The sequence below is a fragment of the Sinocyclocheilus anshuiensis genome, unplaced genomic scaffold (genome assembly GCF_001515605.1).
Source record: "Sinocyclocheilus anshuiensis isolate Anshui unplaced genomic scaffold, SAMN03320099.WGS_v1.1 scaffold873, whole genome shotgun sequence".
In the NCBI taxonomy this organism is placed as follows: domain Eukaryota; kingdom Metazoa; phylum Chordata; class Actinopteri; order Cypriniformes; family Cyprinidae; genus Sinocyclocheilus; species Sinocyclocheilus anshuiensis.
The window spans coordinates 167,730-185,115 of NW_015557103.1; the positions used below are offsets into that span (position 1 = coordinate 167,730).

Genomic DNA, 17,386 nt, shown 5'->3' on the forward strand with positions numbered 1-17,386 from the left:
GCAACGTCATATGACCCCTTTAAGAGGACTATTATTTTGATGAACAGAACTGAAGAACAACTGATGACGTCACAGGTTCAGCTTTGGCGGAAAGGGGCGTCCCATGACCGCCCACATGTGAAAAACCAATTTTTGAAGTCATTTATCCGTTTTCTACCCATGAACCAAAAAACGAAAACTCAAGCAGAAAAGATGGTCTCCCAGCCTCACCAAGCTGTTGTTTAAAACTAGCCAACAGACGAACAGACTGGGTGACAAGGTAAGACCAGCAAACCAGTTTAGTATATATATATATATATATATAAGTACTGAGTAATATTAATTAACTACATGTACTTACTATATGGTTAGGGTAAGGATTTGGGTTTGGCTTATGGTAACTTGCATGTATGCATAATTAATTGTTATTATAATAGTAAGTACATGTAACGTGTAACAAGGACACCTTAAAATAAAGTGTTACCCAGTGATGTTTTACAGTGCATTTTCTACAAGAAGTGTTAGATATTTAATAATTTAACATTTATAGCTTAATAAAGTGACATCTTTAGTGCATCTCCAAAAAGACTATCAATGCACTAAAGGGGAAAAAAAATTGACACACCAACTTTATTATTAAAATCTTGCAACGGCAAAGTTGCAAAGGCAATTTGAAGAAGAAAACATTCAAGGAAAAGTAAATCATTAACAGAAATTAATCAAAATTTTCTTGGCATGAATATTGTTTGACATCTATTGTCTGTAAACTGTTTCATTATTTTAACTATTAATAATTTTATTTAGATTGGGATTTTATTAAGACAATTTACACAAGACACAATGAGTTTACTGGTGCTAAGTCAAGATCAGTGTCAAAAATCTTGAACATATGATGAAGCACACTGTCAAGTAATATAGGCACAGATATATTGATATAGGGAATATGTAAGACTATGCTAAAGAAGTTAACGTGATGTCCTGTATACACTTAAAAGTGTACTCTGTCTTGGGAAAACTTCCTTTTTTGTTGTATACTCAGTGCCTGAAAGAAAATATTAATAAAAACACCTAATTAGTTCGAATCTGCAAGAAAACTCAGTTAATAAATTTTATTTTACTAAGACAATTTTTTCAGATTACCTTTTTCTTGGCTTTATCAAATGATAATCCTTTAGCACTTAGAGCAGAAATCTTGCTCTCAATGTCTGAGACCTGATAAATAAATCATTAAATAAATAAATAAACACACATACAGACAGACAGACAGATAAATAGATAAATAGAAGCTCACCTCACTTTCTGTGCTCTGAACCTTAGCAGCTGCCAAAGCAACCTGGTCCTCCAGTTCAGAGAGCTCTGAATCAGTTAACGGGCCGCTGTAGTGATTCTTAGCATTCTGCTCAATCATTTGCAACTTTTTTGCCATTTCGAAGGACTTCCCTGCAGTCATGTACAGCTGCAGTAAAAAGGAAAAAGAAAATACAGAGTTCTGAACAAATAGCTTATAAACTTTAGTGATATAAAACCGCTTGGTTATGCCATTGATATTCCAAGTGTCTAATCTCTCTCCTTTAAACAAATAAAATAGTATCTATTAGAGGGATAAGCTTACATTTTCCTCAAGTTCCCTGAACGCATCATCAGCCTGCTTAAGATCTGTGCCCGCTAACTGAGGTCTGTCATTAGGATTTGAGGGGGCGAACTCGTTCATAGCGTTTTCAGTGGCATTAATTGTTCTTAGAATCTGTTGTGATGTCGCATAGGGCTGCCGCGGTGGATCTCTGAAAGCAATTAACCGAGAGGAAAGAAGCCTCATCAGCATTAAAACCCTAAAAATGACTGTAGTCAGGTATTATTGTTGCTAAGGTTATAGCTAAATGAGGCATAAGTGTTGCTAATGCTTCATGGTCTTTAGATAAGACACTGATTAGTTATGAAAATAACCCAGGGGAACTACGAACTTTTTTCAGCTGTTTCTTTGCTTATGCTTATAAAGATGCTAGTGATAAAACTAAGCTTTTTAGGATTATTAATAAAGTATCTGTGCTCTGGCATTCTATAATATGAGAAACTTGTAATATGTTGCGTGACTTTTAAAACCCACTTGTATTCCACTATAGTCTGATGAGATGAGATACCTGAATCTGCATAAATTGTTCTACAAATAAAACATTATTAAAAGATATTTTATCAGGAAAACCTTACCTTGGACAAAGACAGCATTTTTTGGCTTCTGTGGATGTTTGTGTTGTCTGAGTCCTCACCTTTTGTGCTTCAGTGGGAATTTCATCACTGGAGGAGCTCAAGGGTTCTTGGGATGTAGGGGCCATTGGTGCATGGTCCCCCCTCACAGCGGACCCTTTGGAATGAGGAGGTCTTTTCGGCTCATCCTCGTCAGAGGACAGCGCCTTGTCACTCATCAGCTCATCTAGTTTTCTCCTCAGCTTCTCCTCCTCCATCTGCCCTGCTGTGGGCTGGACAGGCTACAGACATACAAATTTAGTCCTTAATATTAAAATCATGAGAGGGACCTACATGAAACCATCAGCCCAGAGGTGACCAAACTTTTTCAATATGAAGGGCATCTCTGCTATAGCATAATAAGATGTTCTGGAATAAATAAAAGTGTTTCTACTTATAGACTTTATTCATACCTGATCAGGAGGCAAAGTCATTTTCTCTTCCAGTCGATTTAAGAGACTCTCAATGGCAGACATTCTCTTGTTCAGTTCATTGATCTACCTCACAGCAACAGGTAAAAGAAAAAAAAAAAAAGCAAAGTTGCAGATTGATCAAATGATGAATTCAACACAAGGTAGTCAGACTTTTGTCAACTTAGACAGAAAGATACCATCTGAATGGAAATAATCATAATCAATCATACTACAATAACAGACAAAACATGAGGTAACTAAAACTAATCCAACCTATAATTATTTATAAAAAGGTGCAATTAAAAAAAACGGTACTTTTAAAAGATGCATTACTGTTTCTAGAATCTGTAATATTTTTAATGAACCAGTTTCATATGCTCACCAAGGCTGCATTTATTTGTAATATTGTGTACAGTAATATTGTGAAATTTAAAACACTGTGTTTCTCTCTTTTTTTAATATATTACAAAATGTAGTTTATTCCTGTCTTGGCAAAGTAGTCTTCAGTGTCACATAATTCTCCAGAAATGATTGTAATATGCTCATGTGGTGCTAAGTAACATTTCTTATTATCACAGCAGGTTATAAATGGTTGCACTGCTTAATATTATTTTGTAGAATCTGTGATGCATTTTTATTTCAAAATTCTTCAATGAATAGAAAGTTCAAAGGAACAGCATTTATTTGAAATAGAAATTCTTGTAACAGTCTTTACTGTTACTTTATTCCTTGCTGAATAAAAATATTAATTTCTTAAAAAATAAATCTTACTGACCCCAAACTTTTGATCGACAGTGTATGTTTAAAATCTTGTACATCCACATGAGCTGAATAACCAAGTCATATCAGTACCAGTCAAGTGGTTGCCTTGTTGAAATCACATGACCAGCTGAAAACTGCTCATTTTGCCTCAGAAACCTCCCTATCATTAAATACTTCCTCTAACTGTGAATAGAGCATTTCTTCAATGGTAGCTCAACAAAGAAAATATTGTGCACTTTTATGTATTATTAAATGTAAAATGTGAAGAAAGTCCCTTAATCTCTGATCATACCGGTGGTGCGCTCTGATGAATGTTTTCCTGAGATGATGCTCGACTGCGGTGTCGTGGGGGCAGCTGGTAGACAGGGTATCGGAACATATCATCCTCCTCTGAAGTATCCAGATAAATCTGGCGTGGAGCCACAGAGGAGTTGATTTTAGAGAGCGAGCGAGCGCGTACCATTCTGTGTTCAGAGTGCATGCCATCATCTAAAACAAAAATCAAGGGGACAAATAAGCTAATCTGTTTAATACCATTTAAAGATGAAAATCAATCAAAGATCCCCTGCTGACTGTCCAGATTGTTTTGGTGACGATAAGATTTCTCAAGGTTTATGTTTATATTAAAACAAAAATACATAACATATAAATATATAGTAAATATATATTTAATTAGAATGTTTGTTTATTTAAATAAATAAAAAACATTTAAATATGTAAAATACATTGTCTGAAAACAAGTTTTTAATTAATATACATTCACATATGGTATATATATTTGTGTGTGTGTGTGTTACAGCATAATGCTACTCACATTAAATCTTGCTAAAAAGACATTTAAATATCTTTACTCTAAAACTATAACAAAATTATTTTAACAGTGCAATATTTTAGGCACAGGCAACATTAATTGCCCTTCTGTATAATGTGAATATTTTGTGCATAACAAATCTGTTTGGACTGAAATCTAAAATTCCAGTTCCCTTTCAGTCAATCACTCTCGATGTCACATCAGTGATGACCGACGAATTGGGATCTCACCAGAGAGACCAATCCACTTTGAGTGTAACAAAACAATTCGGATTTCGCATCTGGCTGCCACACCCCGCAGTGCGGGTATAAGAGGCAGCAGGTGCACCGCATTAATTCATCTTTTTGCTTCAGAGCCGAGCGGTGGTGCATCACTACTGCTCTCCTCTTCGAGTGATTGCAAGAGCGAGTGCGGGTGTTACGGCGTTGCAGTGGTGGTCGCAGTCTCAGGGAGAGAAAGAAAAAGATCGTCTTTCATGCAGACAGCCACATTTGGAGTGTGCGGTGGCCAGTTCCCCTGCATGCTTCAGCACTATTAGAGCAATCTCTAACAGAGCAACACGGGAGATCGCGTCTTTTTAAAGATGTCTTATCACCCGTGCGTTTCTGGATGCGGTCTCTATTTCTATTTGTGGGAACATGACCATCTCGGAGTTGCATGAAAGACTCCGTTACGTCAAACGTGGCGGGGTCCCTCTGCCATGATCCAGTGTTCGTCCCGGCAATCGGGGCGGCGCTGCGTCCGGTGGAGTCAGAGGTGATTTGAGGATCACGGTGACGGCTTCCCCAGAGGGAGTTTGTCACCCCTCAAGCACTCCGCAGCCGGTGGAGCGGCCAGAGGGGCGCGCTGGCCTCTCTACAGGATGGAAGGAGCCGGCCGTTTCCTTCAGTTCACCCCCTCGAGACTAGATATCGATCGCTGCATCGGAGGGCGAGCTCTCTCGAGAATATCGGGCTCGTGTGGAATCCTCCACCGTGTCCCGATCCTTCGAGGCTGCATGAATGATTTCTCGGTGGGGGTCGCGCTGGTTGTCAGCACTCCCCTCCGGTGCCATTCTTCCCGGAGATGCATGAGGAGCTAACAAGATCGTGGAAGGCACCTTTTACTGCCCAAAGTCTTGTAGCTCCTCTGCTCTCACCACCCTCGATGGTGGGGCCGCTTTGGGGTACGCGGGCATTCCCTCGGTGGAGCGGTCTGTGGCCATGCAACTGTGTCCAACAGCCGCTACCACTCTGCGGGGTGACCCGTGTCTCCCATCACGGGCCTGTAAGTATTCATCAGGCTTAACTGGCAGTGCTTACAGAGCTTGTGGGGAGGCGGCTTCTGCCCTCCACGCCATGGCGTTACTGCAGGTCCATCAGGCCAAAGCCGTGAGAGGCCTGCACGAGGGTGTTCACGACCTGGCAGTTCTACATGAACTGCGTGCTGCGACGGACCTCGCGCTTCGAGCGACGAAGGTGACCGCACAGTCTCTGGGTCGTGCGATGTCCACGCTATTGTTCCAGGAGCGCCATCTCTGGCTGACATGAAGGAGCATGATAAGGTGCAGTTCCTGAATGCTCATGTGTCACAGACCAGCCTTTTCGGCGACGCTGTCGAGAGCTTTGCCCTGCAGTTCTCGGCGGCACAGAAGCAGACTGAGGCGATCAAACACATCATGCGCCGGAGGAAACCTGCTTCTTCCACCCCGGCTGCAGCCCCTCAGCCTGCTCGTCGCCATGGGCGCCCCCCTGTGGCTGCCCCCACTCCCACGCAGCAGCAGCAGCCTTCCTCCAGGCAGCGTCGTGGAGCAGGTCGCAGGCAGGACGCCCAGCCCATCCAGGTCCCCGTCAAACCCGGCAGGAAGCGCAAGTGCAAGAGGCCCTGAGACGAGCGACCCGGAGATGGAGGAGACTGCTCATCGGGTGATGTTGACCGCATCACTCTCTCCCCCGGAGGAGGGCCGGGTAGAGAATCTTTTTTTTCGTTTTGTTTTTGTTCTGCCGCTGGCCACCCGTGGTACCCAAAACCTAAATAAAAGAGCGGTTTCCTCAGTCTCTGGGTCTCAAGAGGAAGAGAGTTGTGAACTGTGCATCACAGGGTCACTTCCCTCCTCCTCTTTCGCCAGCGGGCAGCAGTGGGTTGCCCAAGAGCACCCCTCCTGCCCATTCGTGGAGCCAGGTAAGGGCTGTAGCATTTGAGTCCCCGCTTCATGTCGTCACACGCCGGGCTGTCACAAGCCTCAAGCCGGGACCCTGTGTTTTCTCCCGCACAGGGAGGAATCAGGTTAGTGTTACACTTCACACCCAGACTCCGCCCCCTGCCGTCACAGGCAAGGCCGTCACAAGCCTCGGGCTGAGTCCCTGTGTTCCACCACGCTGCCCCACTGTGGGTACGTCGGTGGCCGCGTTGGTTCCTCTGGCACGGTCTCTCGGATCCTGGTTAACGCTCCCCAGTCCGTCTCGGTGGCTCCTGCGGACCATCAGACTCGGCTATGCGATTCAGTTTGCCCGGCGTCCCCCCAAGTTCAGGGGCATCCGGTTCACTTCAGTCAAGGCTGTCGATGCCCCTGTCTTGCGTGCGGAAATCGCAGTCCTGCTGGTGAAGGACGCGATAGAGCCGGTCCATCCAGCCGATATGAGGTCCAAGAAAATCGGTGGGTTACGATCGATCTTGAATCTGCGAGTTTTGAACCATGCACTTCACAAGCTGCCGTTCAAGATGTTGACACAGAAACGCATTTTCGAGTGCATCCGTCCCCAAGATTGGTTTGCAGCGATCGACCTGAAGGACGCGTACTTTCATGTCTCGATCCTCCCGTGGCACAGGCCATTCCTGCGGTTCGCGTTCGGGGGTCGGGCATATCAGTACAAGGTACTGCCCTTCAGGCTATCCCTGTCGCCTCGCGTCTTCACCAAAGTTGTGGAGGCAGCCCTTGTTCTTTTGAGAGAACGGGGGGTGCGCATCCTCAACTATCTCAACGACTGGCTCATACTCACACAGTCTCACGATCAGTTGTACACACAGAGGGACCTGGTGCTCAGACACCTCAGCCAGTTGGGTCTTCGGGTCAACTGGGAAAAGAGCAAACTCGTGCCAGCACAGAGGATCTCTTTTCTCAGCATGGAGTTGGATTCGGTCAGCCAGACAGCACGCCTCACCCAGGAACGTGCTCAGTCATTGCTGAACTGCCTCAAGACTTTATCAGGTAGGACGGCAGTCCCACTGAAATTCTTTCAGAGGCTCCTGGGGCATATGGCTGCAGCTGCGGCGGTAGTTCCGCTCAGTCAGTTTCTTTCTATGAAAACCCTTCTCCTGACTGCATTGGCCTCGATCAAGAGGGTGGGGGCCTGCAGGCATTTTCCGTTGACAAATCGTGCCTTGAGTTTGGGCCGGCTGATTCCAGTGCTTCCAGTTCAGGGACCAGGTAGTGAACCTGCAAGCGCTGCCCCTGGAGGAGGCAGACCCAGCCCTAGCTTTGTTTGCTCTGTCCTGTACGCACACTGCGACAGTACGTGGATAGAACTCAGAGCTTTAGGACCTCAGAACAGCTCTTTGTCTGTTACGGAGGATTCGTTTGCTAGGTTCTATAGCCTGCGTGTCAAACTGGTTTCCTCCTGTGTTCTCACCTCAAACGGGTAGTGGCACTGAGAGGCCTGGCTCAGAATCGGCTTGCGGCATCCTGGAAGCCTAGTTCTCCAGAGAGTCCCCTGACCGGGCAGACCCTGTCGAGTCCTCCAGCACTCCGGCGGCCAGACGTGGCGGAGCATCCGGAACCAGGCCTTTCAGCCAATGAATTCCTGAAATCTGGTGTGAGGCTAGTGCCCATATGAGTGACCCAGTTGGGATCCCATATGTGTATTTCCACGGTACAATTACTAGGGCTGTGTTTCCCCTGGCAGACCACGTTCTGCTGTCTCTAAATGATGCAGCCATGAGCCATCTCAGAGACTTCCATGTGCAGTAGGGCCCCTCGGGGTTACTCCACGTGAGTAAATGTCACTTAACCCCCTCTGGAAGGAGGTGACTCCTCAGTGTCCTCTTCCAAATGAAAGGGCACGCTTCCCAGTGTTATCCAAGTCCTACTGTTGGGTTGCGAGGAACAGCTGTAGTCTACCTTCTCTGTGTAGAGCCCGGTCCTATCATCTGCCTTATATGAAGGATCAGGAGGCCTACACAGGCCACTGGTGGGGGCAGCACCTGTGGCGTGTTGGTAGGGATCCCAATTCGTCGGTCATCGCTGACGTGACGCCGAGAGTGACCGACTGAAAGGGAATGTCTCGGTTATGTATGTAGAAGGAGGGAACGGAGACTTCACGTCCCGTCGCCACAGTTGCTGTACCACCGCTGAGCTGCCGAGTCACCGACTCAGCTCCTCAGCGAAAACACGAATTAATACGATGCACCTGCTGCCTCTTATACCCGCGCTGTGGGGTGTGGCAGCCAGATGCGAAATCCGCATGCCAATGTCCATTGGCGAGATCCCTGGCGAGATCCCAATTCCTCGTTAATAACCGACGTGACGTCTTCAGGGAACGAGGGTTACATACGTAACAGAGATGTTTTACATGAAGCCCTTGATATGTGATCAGTGAATGTTTGTGTGAATGTGTACATTTGTGAAAGATACGAGGAAGAGAAAGAAAGAAAGAAAGAAAGAAAGAAAGAAAGACCAAAATGTACAGACAGAATATGTTTGCTTCACCTGTGCGCGAGAACCTGTCAAGACTTTTCCTGCGGTTCATGCGATGATGATGATGGTACATGTCAGAGTTGTATTCTACATCATTCCGCTGACCTCTGTCTTCATGCATGTACTGGAGAAGAGTGAGAAGTGTCTGTAATGCCTGAATACCCTTTTAAAGAGTGGATGTTTAACAATATGAGCCTTCTCAATACCTGGACAGACTGTCTGCGAGAGTGAGTGGCATAGTCGTCCATGTCAAGATCCATGGGGTGGACAGAGAGAAGACGCTTGGTCTTTCGCATCTGAGAAGAAGTCAGGACAATTTAGCTCATATAAAATATGAGTGACAAAGACTTACAAAATACTGGTTTAAGAGAGCTTTGTTATCATAATTGTGGATTTTGAATGTAACTTGTCTATCTTTAATAATTAAATTGCAGAAAAAAGGTGTTTGTCTAAATGCTGTGGCATTTAAAGGGAAATCCCTTGCACAGATAATTTGCTTTAAACTGCAAATTTATGGAGAAGGAAAAAAACCTATAGGTTAAGTCAATATATATAAGCCCATTTATGCCACATAAGAAAAAATCTTGTTTTTGGTAAATCATAATTTTTAAGTCATAGTTATGGCTTTTTCTCATAATTTCAATCTTCTCATCTCTTTTATCTCATAATTTCAAAGTCATAATGACTTAGTATGTCATAATTTCAACTTTTTACTTCATAATTATGAATTAGTACACTGTATTTCACAATTTCAACTTTTTGTCATAGTTATGACTATCTCATAATTTAAATTTTTATATTGACTTTTTATCTAAATTTTAACTTAACATGTCATTATTTTGACTTTTATTTAATAATCAGTACTTGGTATGTCATAATTTAGAATTTTTATCTTATAATTATGACTTAATGTCTCATAGTTTGAACCTTTTATCTCATAATTATGATTTACAAATTATATATTTTTTCCCTTACATGGCAGAAAAGGGCTTACACACTATACAAAAACTGTACCAGACTAACACACTGTGCACTAAAATAATAAGCCACTAAGTTAATTCACCAAGGGAAAAGCTTTAAACAAAGCCCTTGAAATGCATATTGAAATATAAATTCAAAAGCATTCCAAAATGTGGTCTACCTGCTTATAACGTTGAGCTTCAGATGCATCCAAATGTTCATCATGACCATTATACACATCTAAGAATAAAACATTTTATATTACAGAGGTACACTATCAAAAGGGATTGCATAGTTTCAGTACTGATAAATATCAACAAAGCTTGGCCAAGTGCTCTGTGACAGCACCAGCTATGCTCCTGTTGTTCCCTTCACAACACCATGAATGTATTTGTGTACTCACTGCGCACATCAGGCATGCTCTGTGTGTCGTCATCATCATGGTGCCCTAAAGAAACAAAGGACAATAACGTGAGACTCGTGCAAATGAGAACACAAGGACATTCCTGCATATTTAACTCATTTATCAGGCATTTTGAACAAATGAAATATTTGAGTAATTAGTTGTTGCACATAATCCCACAGCAAAACTAATAAGAACAAATATATTGAACCTACAAAATGGTAAACTAGAACATTAACAGTTTTACAGTTGTAAACTAGACATTTGACAGCTTTTTCCTTGGGGTGAAAAATCTACACATCCATTTGTGCATTCAACCAAGGTTTCTAATTTTCTCTGTTTAACATGTCCTGCCGTGCAAGTCTATAAACAATATCAGCAAGTTAGACAGTGCCCCAGACACAGCATGTGACCCAGATAAGGCCTCAGCACTTGGGACACAGCCTCTAGACAGAGTTCTTTGAATTCAACTGACTGATTGTCACAGATCAAGCCGGAGACAATAGGTTAGTGAATGAATGGCAGGTTTATTGACAGGTAAGGTTTAGGCAGAATTACTGAAGCAATGACTGGTGAGTATCCAATACGAATGACAGTTCAATGAGTCTTAGCTGTGTCCTGATGATTGGTTCCTTTGTAGGTGCGTGGAGGGTTCGGGAACCAGTTCCTTTGTAGGTGCGCGGAGGGTTCGGGATCCAGGAGCGGAGGAGAATAACGAATGAAGATCTTCGGGGAACTAGAGGTAAGGATAAACAGGTAAATAGCATATAGGGAGTCTGGTAAGGTTCAGAGTAGTGAACGGTAGACCGGATGATGAGTGACTGTGAGGAGCGTGCTCATGAAGGTGGCTTGATTGAAAACGGCAGGTGCAGGTGATCAGAATACAGGTGAGTGTGATCTGGTGTAAGTGGTGATCGTGACTGAAAGCAGGTGTAAGACGGGGAGGATTCTGGGACATAGAGTCCAGAGCTGGTGACTGGTGACAAAGACTCCCTGACATTACCTCCCCCTCCAGAAAGGTACATACCGCGCCGTAACATATCCACCAGGGAGGGGGGGGTGGGCGCCCCGGAGGCTGGTGCAGCCGACACTGGAGCGACCTCTGGGGCTGGAGCCCACAGTCTCTTCCTCCGCAATCTCCTCTTTTGGGCTGAGGAGAGGGAGATGACCGGTGGGCTGGACAGCAGAGAGGCCGGCGAACTTGAGTGCTCTGTGGCCGGCGGGCTTGTGTGAGCCACGGCCGGCAAGCTTGACCTTGGAGTGGCTGGCGAACTTGAGTGAGCAGTGGCCGGCAGGCTTGTGTGAGCCACGGCCGGCGAGCTTGACTGAGGAACGGCCGGCGGGCTTGACTGAGGATAGATGGGACTAATGGATGATGATCTGCTGAGGAACCGAGCCAGGCTGATGTAATCGTGCAGGGTCCACCTGGACCCAGCCAGTGGCATCCGTTTAGCGAAACCACCCCAGAAACAGTCCACAAGAGCCCACCGGTCGAGGGAAGTCTGCTTAGAGCAGGTGAGAAATTCCTGGATGTACTCCTCCAGCGCATGGCCGTCCTGATAAACTGAACATAATCGTTTGAGGGGATCCATAGAGGTAACTGTTATGGTCCGGTCTTCTGTCACAGATCAAGCCGGAGACAACAGGTTAGTGAATGAATGGCAGGTTTATTGACAGGTAAGGTTTAGGCAGAATGACTGAAGCAATGACTGGTGAGTATTCCAATAAGAATGACAGTTCAATGAGTCTTAGCTGTGTCCTGATGTATGGTTCCTTTGTAGGTGCGCGGAGGGTTCGGGATACAGGAGCAACGGAGAACAACGGATGGAGGTCTTCGGGGAACTAGAGGTAAGGATAAACAGGTAAATAACATACAGAGAGTCTGGTAAGGTTCAGAGTAGTGAACGGTAGACCGGACGATGAGTGACTGTGAGGAGCCTGTGCTTGAATGTGGCTTGATTGGAGATGGCAGGTGCAGGTAAACAGAATACAGGTGAGTGTGATCTGGTGTGAGTGGTGATCGTAACTGAAAACAGGTGTAAGCCGGGGAGGATTCTGGAACATAGAGTCCAGAGCTGGTGACTGGTGACAGAGACTCCCTGACACTGATAAACAAATCCACTTGGTAACTAAACACACACAGACATCTAACGATAACACATGCGTTGAACCATTGCTGTCTCTTGCTCTTCTTCATCTGAAAGGCAGTGTATACAGGCTTTACATATTTACTATATGTTGAACTGATCATTGATGATATTTTTTTGTTAAACTGATGAGAGTAATTTTTGTTAAAAATGTGTTGAAATTGTTGAAAGTGAAGTTATGGTCAAATTTATGCTGCAATTACTACCTTTGTTTTATACTAGCATAAGCTTGAAGATAATGAATATTTACATTCGTTCATTTAGCAGGTGCTTGTCCAAAGTGGCTATACAGGTGAAATTATAAAATAAGTTCAATTGAAATTAATATTTAATGGTGAGTAGCTATCTAACAAGTGGTATAATTACTACAGTTAGCCGGTCATTATCGCAAAATAAACTCCTTCAGGGTGATATAAGACCCCTCTATTCCAGGGCCTAATCATCATGCCAGAGTTTATTTTGCATTAATGACCAGCTGACTGTACTTTATCTCTTCTTAACACTCACTTGCTTGCTTAACCACTTAAAATGACTGGTGATACTGAAACAGGATGATGATATGACAGCTCATGTGGACACAATAAAGGTTATCGGGAAGCTTCTAATAGCACTCACCCTCTTCATTTAATCTCTTGTACAGTGACCTCATCACTTTTGCGCTGCCAAAACGCTTGAAGCGAGAGTGTACATTGTCATGGTACCACCCCAAGGTTCCAATTTTCAGGACCCTGCATTTACAAACAGGTGTAATGTAAAGACTTCATATTAGGGATTAATTATATACATTACTTCATAGTTTACCTAAGTGTATAAGCTGTACATTTTTTTCCAAATGTAATCCAATGTCGGAATCTTTTCTAACCTGGACATGCGGCAGGGGTCGCATACCCAGCCATGCTCCTTCTTGTTGTAGCGGCTACAGGTCTTGCAGGTGTAGAGTTCACAGTCCATACACTGCCGTTTGCTGTTCACCAGGAACTTAAATGGCTGCAGGCAGCGGATACAGTGAGAGTCAGTCAGGTTTGACTGAGAGCCCAGGAGTTCCCTCTTTGTTTCTTCCTTCTCGATCTTGGATTTAATCTCACTGTGGTGTAATACAAACAAACAGACAAACAAATTATATACATGATTATGTCACTGAAATAAGCTTTGTGGTTACTTTCTGAAGGCAGGTTGCTTAGGTTGCTTTCTGAAGGCAGGTTTGGCTTAGGCCTAAACTAAAACCAATTTATAATATAATTGAATATTAATAAAGCCGCCTATCCACTGATCCTATTCCCTATTACAAATGCACAATATATCTGTACCACATTTTGTCAGCCAATATTAGAGATGTTTTAATTTATCTGTACGGAAGGATATATTATTTATAGTGGATATTGCTTCTGTTTTAACATTTAAATTACCTTTGCCTTCATTTGTTTTCACTTAGGTTAATCTTTAATAACACTAATAATTTACAAACCATGTTAAATATAATCTTTAGAAAATCTCAAGGTGATTAGGAATTTGTCATACTGTACATTATAACGTTATGATGCCTGAATTCAATTGTAATATTTAAAATTACTGATTTTAGTTTTTAGTTTTCCATGTTTGATTTAAACAAAACTTTACAGAATGATTTAGTATTATCCATAACATAAAACATAATTATATGATTATCAACTCTGCCAGGATTTTAATATCAGTGCATCTCTAATTTTTATATGAAGACTCATAGAGTCCTTTAAAACCCTCATCCGTCCCTCGGGTCATTTTGACCCGAAACTAATTTTTAAAGATTTTTTTTTTTAAATCGAGCATTGTTCGTTATGGTATGAGACTTTGTTACTTTTGTCACACTTGAACTGGGAATACACGAAAATAAATTAGAGAGAATTCGAGCAGTTTAAGTGGGTGTTATATAAAAAGTATCAAAAGTGTCCCTCGCGGGTCATTTTGACCCGCCACTGGAAAAGCATGGAATTTACAAAAAAACTGTGGATTTTTTTTATTTAATTTTGTCACACTTGAGCATGGAGCACACACAAAAAATCGATTTGAGGATTCTATGTGGGTGTAATAAAAAAAGTAACAAAAGTGTCCCTCTCGGGTCATTTTGACCCGGCCATAGGAATGAATGGAATGTCTGAAAAAAACAGCATTTTTTTATTTATTTGATTTTCTTTTTGACTATACAAAATCTGACACAATCCAGAAAAGATGCATACCCACACAAAGTGCTGAGACTGCAGAATGTCCCCAATGCACAAAAAACTCACATACCCACACACACAAGCACACACAAACACACACATGGCACACACACTCCCATTGAAACACATTATAACATGTATGATGTTTTTGCTGGGAAATGGTCATTTTGAAAAAAAGATTTTTGACTTAACACAGTTACATTTGAGTGATGGGGTGGAGACAATGAGTTTATATCATATTTATATTTTTAAATGTATCTTTTATATTTATTACATATTTAAGAAACTGTATGAATATGCATGTGTTTGGATTAAAATTCAGAATCAATTTCATTTTTTTTTTAATGTTTTGATATATATCTGAAAGCCTTGAGATATATCTGAAAGCTTAATGAAGCCTCAAGTTGGTGTAGTTTTAAAGATTTCACTTGTTTGGCTTATTTAAGAATCTCCATAGGATTCTATAGGCGCCCTCTAGTGGCGGTAATCATAAAATGCAATTTTATGTCATTTTTCCCCACCAGATGGCATCAGAGACACTCAGTGACCTAGGTCCTGATGGATCATCATGTTTAAAGTGAAGTGACATGTGGCCAAGTATGGTTACCCATACTAGGAAATAGTGCTCTGCATTTAACCCATCCTAAGTGCACACACACAGCAGTGAACACACACACACCGTGAACACACACCCGGAGCAGTGGGCAGCCATTTATGCTGCGGCGCCCGGGGAGCAGTTGGGGGTTCGGTGCCTTGCTCAAGGGCACCTCAGTCGTGGTATTGAAGGTGGGAGAGAGCACTGTACATTCACTCCCCCCACCTACAATTCCTGCCGGACCGGAGACTCGAACTCGCAACCTTTGGGTTACGAGTCCGACTCTCTAACCATTAGGCCACGACTTCCCCTAAGAAGAGATGGCTTGACCCCGACGTGATAAACTTTAAAGTATAAATATGCAGAAATTGTCTTTCTTTATTTTGTTTTGTTTTGTTTTTTTTGGTGAAAAAAAAATTAAAATATGCTGATTTTCATAAAACAATATCCAGAATTAATGTGAATAAAATAAAAATCACCAAAAAAATAATTTAAAAATACACCTACTTAAAAAAGTAGAAAAAAAAAATTAGAAAAATGGACCAATATAAGCTTTCTGGACCAAAAATAAAATTAGTGTCATTTTTGGCCTTCGGGTCATTTTGTCCTGTGAGGGACACTTTTGTTATAGGTTCGGGAGGGACGGATGAGGGTTTTAATGTAAGTCAACATTGTGAATGCAATGCTTTCAAAACCTCAGTAAGTCACACAAAGTTAATTTACCAGTATATTCACCATAATACATAAAATTAGCATTACAACACATAATTGGTGCTGTAAAAGAGTATGATCAAGAATTCAACTTGAATTCAAGTCATATATAACTGTCCTTGCCAGCAAATAGAAAAGAACATCTTCCAAATAACAATTCAATAGCCACACAGAGACCTCCTTGTACAAAAAGAATAGAGCTCTGGGGCATCATGTTTTCCCAGCCAGTGGAATGGTGTGATCAGGCCTTGTGACTGTACCATGATCATCATGATGTCTTTACAACAGCAGTCTTTCACACTTTGTGGCCTTTCTCATAACCTTGTTCCACTAGCATTACTATAGACGGAGTATGATATATAGATAAATATAGAAGAAATTATGCAATTGTACCTCACAGTTCACTAAACCATCTATGTCTTTTGGAGTCAGTGCTGGCTGGATCCAATGACATATGTTAACTGATTAACCAGTGTTAAATCATGTCAGATTTGTCTCTATGGTAATATAGATTAATCATGTAAATTAAAGTCCTTACCCAAGCCTCTCCTCTTCCTTCTTCCTGAGGTCAAAATCTCTTTGAATGACCTCCCACACATGTTTGGCCTCCTCTTCTGTTAGTCTGGACAGGTCCAACTTCTTGTCCATATTCGGAGCTTAGTTGATCTTTTTTAAACAAAATTAGCAGTAAACATGACATATATAAGAAGTCCATGGATAATGCGAGTCTTATCGTTCCACCTCTCTACCTTACAGAGATAACAGGTTTCCATTATGAGCTACCAGAATATGCAACATGATCACATACAGTATGAAGCACTGCAGTCATAATCATGATCAAAAGTTCATTCATTGGGTATGACTGTTTTCAGTCCAGTCTCAGCAGCTCCTTTAAATAAAGATACATTTAAATACTCTCAACATGTCTACAAAATAATTGTATTCTGTAAACACCTCTATCAGTAATTCAAATTAAGTTTTTGAAAGAAGCATTAACGTATTAAAATAAATTAGAACACAATAACTGCAATATCATTCATAAATAAATAAATAACATGCTGAATGATTTTCTTTAAATATCAATGACACCACTGCTGTGTGTAAATGTGGTACTGGTGTCATTCTAATAGTGCATTGATTATCATGGCTCCTCACAGATACAACATTCATGATGTGATCATGTAATAATTTCAGCCATAGTGCTATGAGTAAATGAACCCAGGAAATGAATCAAGTCTGACAGATACCTGCTGCGATCATTAGAAAATCGCAGTGTGACAGCATAAATGCACTATTCACATTCATAACTTTAATGGCAGTAAGATCAATTGATTTAATATCACTGAAATGATATACCTATTAAAACATTAAAAAGCAGGCTTTACGCTTACAGAAAAAGTTTCTTAAATGATAATGAAGATTTTGTTTACCTTGCTTGCAGACAAGTAGCTGCTCTTGCCAAGTGTCTCGGGATGAGGCAGATAATGTGAGGAT

General features: G+C 42.1%; 1 protein-coding gene across 1 annotated transcript; it reads right to left on the reverse strand.

The window, feature by feature from the left end:
- Positions 1 to 719: 719 nt before the first annotated feature.
- LOC107677617 (melanophilin-like) lies at positions 720 to 17,383 on the reverse strand. Its single transcript, XM_016472573.1, has 15 exons — positions 17,323 to 17,383; positions 16,701 to 16,781; positions 16,431 to 16,558; positions 13,251 to 13,472; positions 13,004 to 13,116; positions 10,242 to 10,286; positions 10,020 to 10,078; positions 9,085 to 9,174; positions 8,891 to 9,002; positions 3,688 to 3,884; positions 2,634 to 2,717; positions 2,244 to 2,462; positions 1,271 to 1,435; positions 1,120 to 1,191; positions 720 to 1,021 (listed from the first exon to the last, which is right to left on the reverse strand). The coding sequence occupies exons 3-15, from the start codon at positions 16,538 to 16,540 to the stop codon at positions 968 to 970; spliced, it is 1,542 nt and encodes a 513-aa protein (XP_016328059.1). The 5' UTR covers positions 16,541 to 16,558; positions 16,701 to 16,781; positions 17,323 to 17,383; the 3' UTR covers positions 720 to 967.
- Between the last annotated feature and the right edge of the window lie 3 nt (positions 17,384 to 17,386).